General features: G+C 50.7%; 1 protein-coding gene across 2 annotated transcripts; it reads left to right on the top strand.

The window, feature by feature from the left end:
• Nucleotides 1-251: 251 nt before the first annotated feature.
• TMEM92 (transmembrane protein 92) lies at nucleotides 252-6,163 on the top strand. 2 transcript variants are annotated; one of them, XM_084749002.1, is made up of 5 exons: nucleotides 252-893; nucleotides 4,110-4,132; nucleotides 4,940-5,023; nucleotides 5,252-5,366; nucleotides 5,493-6,163. In XM_084749002.1, exons 1-5 carry the CDS (start codon nucleotides 810-812, stop codon nucleotides 5,595-5,597), a joined length of 411 nt encoding a protein of 136 aa, XP_084605128.1. In that variant the 5' UTR covers nucleotides 252-809; the 3' UTR covers nucleotides 5,598-6,163. The 2 variants fall into 2 exon arrangements, with proteins under 2 accessions (XP_084605128.1, XP_084605127.1); XM_084749001.1 differs by having other exon boundaries at nucleotides 259-893; nucleotides 5,171-5,366.
• Nucleotides 6,164-10,673: the final 4,510 nt, after the last annotated feature.

The raw sequence follows: 10,673 nt of genomic DNA, 5'->3' as shown, positions 1-10,673 counted from the left end.
TTCAGGTTTTCAGGCTTAACTGTTAGCACCTTTACCCACTGAATTATCTGGCTAGCCCTACTGATTTTTGTTTTGGTTTAAGTTTATTTATTTCATCTTTATGTATGTATTTTATTGCATATGCGTATGTGCATCGTGTGCATGCCTGGTGCCCTCGGAGTTCAGAAGAGGGTTATGAGCCCTATCTTGTTTGTAGATGCTGGAAACAGAACCTAGCTCCAAGGACACATAGCCCTGGCTGTCCTGGACTCACTTTGTAGACCAGGCTGGACTCGAACTCACAGTGATCCGCCTGCCTCTGCCTCCTGAGTGCTGGGATTAAAGGTGTGTGCCACCACGCCTTTCTTTCTTTCTTTCTTTCTTTCTTTCTTTCTTTCTTTCTTTCTTTCTTTCTTTCTTTCCCTCTCCCTGGCTGACCTGGATCTCACTGAGTGGATCAAACGGGCTTTGAACTCACAGAAATTTGCATTCTGGGTAATAGGATTAAAGGCTGGTGTCACCACGCCCTGCTCTGACCACTATTTAAGCGTAGTCCAGAGGAGGACTACCCAGAGTGCTCTGACAGAGTTGTTAAAATCTGACTCTTCTAACCACCCTATTCCTTAAACTCAAGCAAGCCTGGCCGGCTCTTCTCCACTTCTGTTCGCTGAGCTCCAGCTGGCTCGAAGCCCTAGTCCGGCCCAATTAAGGTGTTTTAAACTCCGCCCTCAACCCGGGGTTCGGCCCCACAGGTGGAGGGAAGTTGGAAAGGTCGTGCCCGGTCACTCCTTCCTTACACACACGGAAGCTCAAGTGGCCCCCTTGTCAGGATGCCGGATGCCTGGGTCTACAGCCTCGCCTTCACCTTGCTCCTTTGCCTGCAGTCCAGTCTCCAACGAGTAAACGCAAACCAGGTAAGCAAGGCTTCTGAGCCTTCTGGAGAGCCCTACCGAGCAGAGGCTTGCCTCTGAGCAGTCTCGCCTTACCTTGTCAGGAGTTCCGGTAACAATTGGCAACTTCGTTCTTGTTTTGGTTGGGGAAAATGGAGGTGGGGACCTCGGAAGGAGGCCCTGTGGAAACCCGGACCGGGCCCCTAGTCTTGGCAGGGTTGTGTTGGTAGGTTGCAAAGACCTGGCCCCACCCACAGTCCTGAATCGGATCTTTGACCCCCGTTTTAGTCTTGGCTTGTTTTATTAAGCTCTGAGTCAGGCAGAGGAACCTGAGGTCTTGCGTGTCTGGGCTAGGCGGCTCTCCTTCCCGGTTCCTCCGGGCCAGGTGACCTTGGGGTGTAGTAGATAGGCCCTCTGACATCGGTGAACCAGAAGTGGCAGAGTTTTAACACTGTCCCAAGCTCCTGATCTTCATTCATATCCAAACTCTGTCTTGGGTTGGCAGACTTTCCTGAGAGGTGATCAGAACAGGCCTTTTAAACATAACAAACTTTTTGTTTGTTTTGGGTGTTGGAGGCAGGATTCCTCTGTGTAGCCCTGGATATCGTGGAACTCTCTGTAGACCAGACTGGCCTTGGACCTCACAGAGGTCAGCCTGCCTCTGCCTCCTGAGTACTGGGATTGAATTTACAATCTTGATTGAGAATCTTGGTGTGCTGTGGGGAACGTGTGTGGAGTCCCAAAGCCTCTTCTCCAGAACAGTCCACTGGCTGTTTGGAACTTGAAGTTCTCAGTCCAAGGCCTTCTAAGCCAGGTTTAAAGCACTCTTCCCTCTTCCAATCTTGGATCCCAGCTTTTTTTTTTTTTTTTTTTTTTTTGAGACAGAGTTTCTCTGTGTAGCCTTGGCTGTCCTGGACTCACTTTGTAGACCAGGCTGGCCTCGAACTCACAGTGGTCCGCCTGCCTCTGCCTCTGCCTCTGCCTCTGCCTCTGCCTCTGCCTCTGCCTCTGCCTCTGCCTCCTGAGTGCTGAGATTAAAGGTGTGCGCCACCACCGCGCAGCTGATCCCAGCATTCTTTGTTGACCCCTTTCTGCAGCCCCAAACATAGGCTTTGTCAGTCCACCCAATCAGACCCAATAAACCTATGTTAGTTAATATCCTGCTCCATGTTTCCCAAACCTCAGGCTCCAGCCATCCCCAGGTCTGACGACCCCACCCCCACCCCACCCTTAAGATGGGAAGGAGGAAAACTCTGTCCAGTTCATTAGCCATTACTTTTATTTGTTTGTTTATTTATATGTAGAGTCTCACTATGTCTAATAGTCTGTCCTTGAACTCAACAGAAACCCTCCATTGCTGCCTCAGCACTGGAATTAAAGGCGGGTGGTTCAATGCCTAGCCTAGACACTGCTTAAATGTAATTGGTGTAGGAGCCCCTTGGTCGAAGGAACAGCACACACCTTTAATCCCAACAGAGGAGGTGGCGGCAGGGCAGGTAGATCTCTAGAGTTCAAGGCCAGGCCAGTCTGCAGAGTGAGTTCCAGAACAGCCAGGGCTACACGGAGAAACCCTGTCTTGAGAAGAAAAAAAAAAGTGCAGTCCAGGAAGCAGGGTGTGGTGGTGCACACCTTTTACCCCCCCACACTTGGGGGCAGAGGCAGGAGGATCTCTAAGTTTGAGGCCATACTGGTCTACAAAGAGTTCAGGATAACCAGGTCTACACAGAGAAACCCTGTCTTGAAAAACCAACGGCACGCCTTTAATCCCAGCACTGAGTAGGCAGAGGCAGGTGGATCCTGGACTCTCTTTGTATACCAGGCTGGCCTCGAACTCAGAGGTCCCTTTGCCTCCCAAGTGCTGGGTTTAAAGGTGGGCGCCACCACACCCAGCTTCCTGTCAACATTTTAAAAGTAAGGTGGCCAAAGAGGGAGATGCCTTGGCATTGGAAGAACAGAGCTCTAGTTAGGAGCTGGGACACAGCAGGATGGAGTTCTGTATGGAGGCCCTGGGTGCCCAGAGTGCTGAAGGATACAGGGCGGGGAATTGCCAGCAGGGACCTGAGGATGCATAGGCCTTGAGTATGTTTAGCAGAACTCCTGAGAGATGCCTCTACCTGGGACATGGGACCATGGTGGGTGGGTGTGGTGGTGGTGGGGACTTAGGTTGCTTTCTGGGGGTTCTGGATCTAAGAATCCACTCGTGTGTGTGGCAGGGGGAATTACTGGCAGTCTCTGGATTCCAGATTCTAGATCTCTGAATTCCAGTCTAGCCGAGGCTACATAGTGAGACCCTGATTGTCTCAATAAATTAAAAAGGGGGGGGGGGCGGGGAGTAAGGAAAGCTGAGCATGGTGGCTGTGCATGCCTTTAATCCTAGCACTTGGAAGGCAGAGGCAGGTGGATTGCTGAGTTTGAGGCCAGCCTGGTCTACAAAGCAAGTCTAGGACAGCCAAGGCTACAACAGAGAAACCCTGTCTAGAAGAGGGTGATGAAGCAGGCGTGGTGATGCAGGCCTTTAATCCCAGAACTTGAAGAGGCAGGGGTAGGCTCCAAGTATTGACGCTGGGCGTGATAACTGAGAGAGGGAGACTGACACCCACTGTCTGAGATCTCTGAGCAGAGAGCAGCCTCCAGTCCTTTTTGAGACAAGGTCTCTTGTTCCTAATCTGGCCTGAAACTAGCTCCTCAGACTTGAATACTTTCTTTTTCCCTCGAGACAGGGTTTCTCTGTGTAGCCTTGGCCATCCTGGACTCACTTTGTAGACCAGGCTGGCCTCGAACTCACAGTGATCCGCCTGCCTCTGCCTCCCTAGTGCTGGATTAAAGGCGTGCGCCACCACGCCCGGCTGCCAGACTTGAATACTTGATCTTTCTCTTGAGTTCTGAGATGATGAACATGTACCACTATTCCTGGTTTATACACTCCTGATTTTTTATTTATATTTTATTTTTTTATTGTATTTATTTGTTTTGGTTTTTCCAGACAGGGTTTCTCTTTGGCTTCGTCTTTCCTGCAGCTCACTTTGTAGACCAGGCTGGCCTCAAACTCAAGAGATCCACCTGCCTCTGCCTCCTGAGTGCTGAGATTAAAGGTGTGCGCCACCACCTTCCTGTGCTCCTGATCTATTACCATGCTGGAAACCGATCCCAGGCCTTGTGTGTGCTGGGCAAGCACTCTTCACAACCGAATCACAGCTCCAAGGTTTTTGAGCTCTGACCTCTGTTTTTTCTCTCCCACAGGTTCTATCCACATGTGAGTTCTTGTAAGTATGGGACTTTGGCAATTATTATCTATTAAGGAAGGAGGAAGGGCAGGCCAGGCAGGGGTGGCGCACACCTTTAATCCCAGCACTCAGGAGGCAGAGGCAGGGGGATATCTGAGAGTTTGAGGCCAGCCTGGTGTCTACAGAGCAGGCAAGGCTACACACAGAGAAACCTTGTCTTGAAAAAAACGAGAAGAAAAATAAAGAAAGCTGGGCATGGTGGTGCACACCTTTAATCCCAGCACTCTAGAGGCAGGGACAAAGCGAGTCCAGGACAGCCAAGGAAGGCTGACACAGAGAAACCCTGTCTCAAAGAGAAAAAAAGGGGGGGAGAGAAAGGAGCTGTGCTCAGAATCCCCCCCCCCTGGATAAAGTGACAGACACTTCACTCATGTCACTTTTGCTGAAACCATAGCCCCTCTCTTAACACCCAACTGTGGGATCTGCATGATTTGAGCAGGTCTGTAACTGCTATTAACCCCCAGCCTTTCCTAGCTGGGAGGTAAATCAAAGGAGCAATGCCATACCCACGCCTCCCCTGTAAGCTTAGCAGTGCTGATTATTCTAGCTGAGAAGCAATGGCGTTCAGCCACCATGAACCCTGAACTCAGGTCTCAAGTCCAGGCCCCAGTTCCTCCCAGTGAACCCCAGATGGTTCTGTACCTCACCCCCACTAAAGGTGGCTTGTTTGTAACACAACGCGGAGGGTTATAAGGGTCTGGGGAAGCAGGGGGCTCTTCCGGTCTGACACTCTGTGATGCTGGCAATGTCTCCCCTCTCCCCGCCATGCCTGTCTGTCCTGAACAGAAATTGCCCCAAAGGATTCAGATGCTGTGACAATGACTGCTGCCTGGAGAAGACAGTGTGGGATCCCTCGAGTGACCCCTTGAGGTAAGCCGAGGGTCACCGCTTCTTCTGGGCATCATTCATGGAGGACTGGGTCCTCCAAACGGAGTGGGGGTGGCGGTGTGTGTGTGGCAGATGGAGATTTGGCAAGGGAGTGGGGCCTAGGCACTTATGGGGGTATCATCTCCTCAGGATCCTGTTTATCATCTTCCTGGTCATGGTGCCCCTCCTGTGCATCTGTGGCCTGGTGTGGCGCTTCTGTCGCAAATGCAGAGAACCAGAGCAGGACCTCAGAAGGGACCGTCACATCCCTCCAGGACCACCCTCCAGTGCCTCCTTAGAGAGGATCTGGGTCACTTCCTTGGATCCCCCGCCACCCTACAGTCAGGTGGGTCTTTCTGTCCTGATCCTGTCCAACTTGTAGTAATGGATTGGGGAGGGCCCTCCTGAATTTGTCATTCCGTACCCCAAGCCCTAAGCAAAACAGTTAAACCCCCTTTTCCCCTCCCTGCAGGTTGTTCTGAAGCCAACTCCCACAGAACCACCTCCTCCTTACAGCCTCAGGCCTGAGGAGCCTGCTGATCATCAGATGCGAGGCACTGACAACCCAGCCTTTTGAGCTACCTCGCCCACACACCTCTCGGATCAAGCCCAGGATTTCGAAGACTCTGGAATTGCCTCCACCACCCATCCCGCCGGCTCTCTGATGCTTTGATTTAATTTATTGTCCTACCTCTGTCCCTCCTCAGCTGCCTGTGAGGGCTGCTGGGCTGGATCCACAGTCTCCCATGCTAAGGGGTCAGTGAGGAGATTTTTTTTCAAGAACTGGGGATGCCTCAAGTGGGATGAAGAAAGATCATTCGTTGCTGGATGAATGCAGCCCTTGACAGCTCCTCTGCCAGCCTATGGAAGTCCTTCTGTGATGGAGGAGATTGAAGACTGAACTATGGAACCCCGGGCCACCCTCCGACAACTCCCCGGGACTCTGGCTGGGAAGGGGTGACAAGCACTAGTTCAGAGGCTAAGGAAACACTTCCGGCTCCTTCTCTTGGTCACTGACTGCGCTGGCCACCTGTCTGAGAGGATTATACATCCAAGATGTGGATGGTGAATGCTTTGGCCTCCAGTTTCCCCAGGCTTGGGGATACTAAAGCAATGAACTGGAGAGCTATCTCTCCCAACCCTGTTCTAGTTTGTGATCTGCTTTTTTGGGAAACTAGACCCCCAACAAGCATGGGACTATTAGAAGTCTGGAGAGGCGGGTGTGGTTAGACATCTGTGGAGCCAAGCCTACAGACTTGCTTCCTTCCAGATTCCTCTCCAGGAATCCCCTAGAGGGAGAGGGTGGCAGACCCCACCCTGCTCTTCCTAGGGAAGCACTGTAGCTTAGCCCCACCCACAGTTTAACCCCTAAAGGGAAGAAGATTCTTGTAGGGCCTGCAGCAGCAGGTTGGAGTCTCCCATAGATGGGGCAGTGGGGCAGTGAAGACAGATCCTGGTGCCAATGCCTTGGTCTGGGCAGGAGGAGGGGGATACCTCCTTTCCTGTGTGTGCTGCACAGGGTTGAAGGCAAGCCTTTTCGGGTACAACACTCAAATACACCTGCCTAGGTGTGCATGCAGGGTGCTTCCTCCAGGGGCCTCAATACACATTCCCTAGGCTACCACTAAAGATGCCAGGATGAGTATTCCAGGGGGATTCGGGCCCTGAGGGAGAGTGGTGTTATTGAGACGATGGTTCTGGGGGTGACAGGGAAAGGAATGCAACCTTAATCGGGGGAGGGTGGACAGAAGGCTGTTAGCCTGGATGTGGCTGGTTTTCATTAGAACTGGGGTTTTCCCCATAGGAGGAGGTTTAGCAATGGGTCCCAGAAAACTGAAGGAGTTCACTTAAGTTCGCTTCTCACCTACCTGTCATTGAAGGCAGCGCAGGACTTTTAATTCAGCGGTATGGCCTGCAGAAGAGTGGTTTTCCTGAAGCTCAGGGGCTGAAATATTTTTTTTAATATTTTAAAATGGTGCCGGGCGTGGTGGCGCATGCCTTTCTTCCCAGCACTTGGGAGGCAGAGAGAGGCCTGCGATTGCTGTGAGTTCTGAGTTCAGCCTGGTCAACAAAGCATGTCCAGGACAGCCAAGGCTACATAGAGAAGCCCTGTCTTGAAAAACTTAATGTGCATTGGTGTTTTGTGAGGCTGTCAGGTGACCTTTCACTATCCATTCACACCACCAATGTTTATAAAGCCACTACACTACTATGCCTGTCCTGGGTATCCAGGATGACACCAGGTGCAATTCCACAAATAAGGATGAGCCTGCAGAGAGGCCCACACACTGAAGCTCAAGAAGATGTGCATCTTCTGGTGCACTGGACTGGGTGTGAAATGATGGTCCACATCCACTGACCTATGACAGCTTCTTCTGTAAGACTTGCACCCACACCGCACACCTGCCCATCCCCTATGTGCGAAGGATCTGCCATGTCTGTCTTTTGCTGTTGGGAGAAAAGGCAAGTTCAGGGCATCTTTGGTTTGTAAAAATAAACTCAGTTGTTACATTTTTATAAAAGTGTGTTTCCTCTACGTTATCTGTTAAGATCTGGAACAACCAGGTATCTGGATCTGAGGCAGGAGATCTGAGCCCAGCCTGAGTTACAGTGGGTTTAAAGCTGGCCAGAGTGACTTAGTTGAGGTTTTCTCTCAAAATTTAAACGTGGGGAAGACGGACTTTGGGTCATAGCTCAATGGCAGAGAATTTGCCTAGTGTGTACAAGACCCTTGAGTTGAGTGCCCAGTTCCTCCTCCAACAATTCTAGAAGGATCCAGGCTACACGGAAGAGCCCTGGCTGTCCTGGAACTCCCTCTGTAGACCAGGCTGGCTTGGAACTCAGAGATCTGCCTGCTTCTGTGTCCTTAGCTCTGGGATTAAAGGCTACACAGAGAAACCCTGCCTGGAAAAAAAAAGATTTATTTTTAATCTATATTAGTGTGTTGCCTGCATGTGTGTCTATGCACCAGTGTGAGTGCAGTACCCTGGAAGGCTGTATTTAAGGGGGCATCAGATCACCTGGTCCAGTTAAGAGCCACAGGGTGGCTGCTGGGAATTAAGTCCTGAGTCCCATGAAAGAGCGGCCAGTGCTCTGAATGCTGAACCATCTCTCTAGCCCAAACTTTAGATTTTTGAATGCCTTAGCACCACTTGAGGTTTTTTTCCCCCCAATGACCAAACCTTTTGTAGATGTGAGAGATGTTTTTACAGCAATTTCTCTATAGGCAGATGTAGTTTATGAGGGGCTGAGCTCAGGGGTAAAGTGTAACATATACAAGATTCTGAGTTCAGTTATTAGCACTAGAAAAAAAATACTAGGTGAAATTTGATCAATGACAATTTGTATAATTTTCAGCCCTGCCTGTTACGAAGACAGAGGCAGGTAAGACTGACAGGTGGCCCACATGGCATGTATATGGCCCTGAGGAATAGACGACCGGTATGAACGGAAAGGGCTGGGTATCTGTGGGCACAGGAAAAAAAAAACTTCTGACGTCCGTGTGCTCAGCCTCTGAGACCTCACGATGAGCTCTGGGTGGAGATGCTCTGGGAAGAGAAGCACTGAGCTGCAGTCTGGTGAGCTGGAGGCTGGGTGAGCTGTTTGCGGATCACTGAGAAATCACCCCTCATGGAGAATTAGCATCTCAAGCTCGTGAGAGAAGGAGGAAGTGTGCCTCCAAGTGTTGGCACAGAAACGTGCAGCTCGGTAAGCACCTCGAAGCAGTTCTTAGAGCTGGGAACTGGGCCTCCTTATTAGTTCTCTGAGGACGTGGGGAGACACAGAGAAGACCTAAGGGAGCATGCTCCCAGGACGGAGGGAGGACGAACGGCATAAGGGAGGGAGAGATGACAGCAGCAGGAGCGACCTCACCTGCAGCTGAGGACCAGGGCTCTAGTCTTTCACTTTCTGGCTCTAAACATCATCAGGTCTCAGTTTGCACAGGAAAAATCCCCTTCCTGGTAGATTATACCTTTCTTTGTTTCTTTTCTTTTTTTTTTTCTTCCTTCCTTTCTCTCTTTCTTTCTTTTTGTTCCTTTGTTGTTTGTTTTTCAAGACAGGGTCTGTCTGTGTAGCCCTGGCTGCCCTGGAACTCATTCTGTAGACCAGGCTGGCCTTGAACTCAGAGATCCTCCTGCCTCTGCTTCCCGAGTGCTGGGATTAGAGGTGTGCGCCACTGCACCCTGCTCATACTCTCCCTTTTATGTACAGTAAACTTCCTCCTCTACCATACGTAGGAGCAGTCATGTCCTTTTCTTTTTATTTCTTTTAATTTTTTTTTTTTCATTAAGAAAGGAAGGGGCTGGAGAGATGGCTCAGCGGTTGGGAGCACTGACTGTTCTTCCAGAGGACCCGGGTTCAATTCCCAGCACCACCATGGCAGCTCACAACTGTCTGTAACTCCAAAATCTGACACCCGTAGACATACAATGCTCATAAAATAAAAATCAATAAAATTTAAAAAATAAAAAGCCAGGCGGTGGTGGCGCACGCCTTTAATCCCAGCACTCGGGAGGCAGAGGCAGGCGGATCGCTGTCAGTTCAAGGCCAGCCTGGTCTACAAAGTGAGTCCAGGACAGCCAGGGATACACAGAGAAACCCTGCCTTAAAAAAAAAAAAAAGAAAAAGAAAAAAGAAAGAAAGGAAGGAAGGAAGGAAAAAAAAAAGCAGTCTGAGAAAGCCACAAGGAGCACACCAGTAAGCTGCACCCCTCACGGCCTCTGCATCACCTCCTGCCTCCAGGTTCATGCCCCGTTTGGGTCCATCCTTCAGGGATGGACTATGATGTGGAAAGGTAGATCAAATAAACCCCTCTCCTCCCCAGCTGGCCTTCGGTCATGGTGTTTTGTCACTGCAACAGCAGCCCTGACTAGGACGTCCTCCTAAGCCCCCACCTCCCATTCTGAACACTGGTTCACGTATGTGTCAATCCCCCCATACTGGCCGTTCTCCAAGCCCCCCCATACCCATCCCCCATCCCCAACCTTCACCCCGGCGCTCTCACTTGTGCCATTGCAATTATGAGCATCTTACATCTGACGTCTCCCTGACTCTTCATCCATCCTGCTCATCTAGGAAGACTCCAGACTCTGGTTAAATTGGTCTTTTGCCCAAGAGCCGGCACAGCGGTGTGAGTGGATCCACTTTCAGATCCTGTCCACATGTCTCTTGTGGCCCTCACTGGAGGAAACTCACCCTGACCTGCATTCTCAGACCTCTCTCCTATCCCAGCCTCAAGTCCTTATGCTTGAAAGGAAAACAATGGAAGCCATCTGGGCGTGATGGTGAATACCTTTAGTCCCAACACTTAGGAGGCAGAGGTAGGCAGTTCTGTGAGTTCAAGGCCAGCCTGGTCTACATAGAGAGTTCAAGGCCAGTTAGGGGGTCTATGTAAGAAGTCGCTGTCTCAAATAAACAAAAAAGGAAACTATCTCACCAGGGCCATCTAATTTCTGGCCTAGCCCTCCTGCCCTGGAACACAGCTGGAGCCTAGGTGGCCCCTTCTGCTCCCAACTCTACCTCAGGCCTCACTCCGGTGATTTAATTTTCTTATGGAGGCCTGGCCTGTTTATAACACGCCCTGCCACCAACCTCTCTAAAAACCGGAGTCCCCCGTCATCTGCAAGTCCTACTTCCTCTTCCAGTCCTCATT

Source organism: Acomys minous (assembly GCF_964271855.1).
Source record: "Acomys minous genome assembly, chromosome: 12".
Lineage (NCBI taxonomy): Eukaryota > Metazoa > Chordata > Mammalia > Rodentia > Muridae > Acomys > Acomys minous.
Note: the sequence above shows the minus strand (reverse complement) of the source record. Positions and strands in the feature narration are given on the sequence as shown.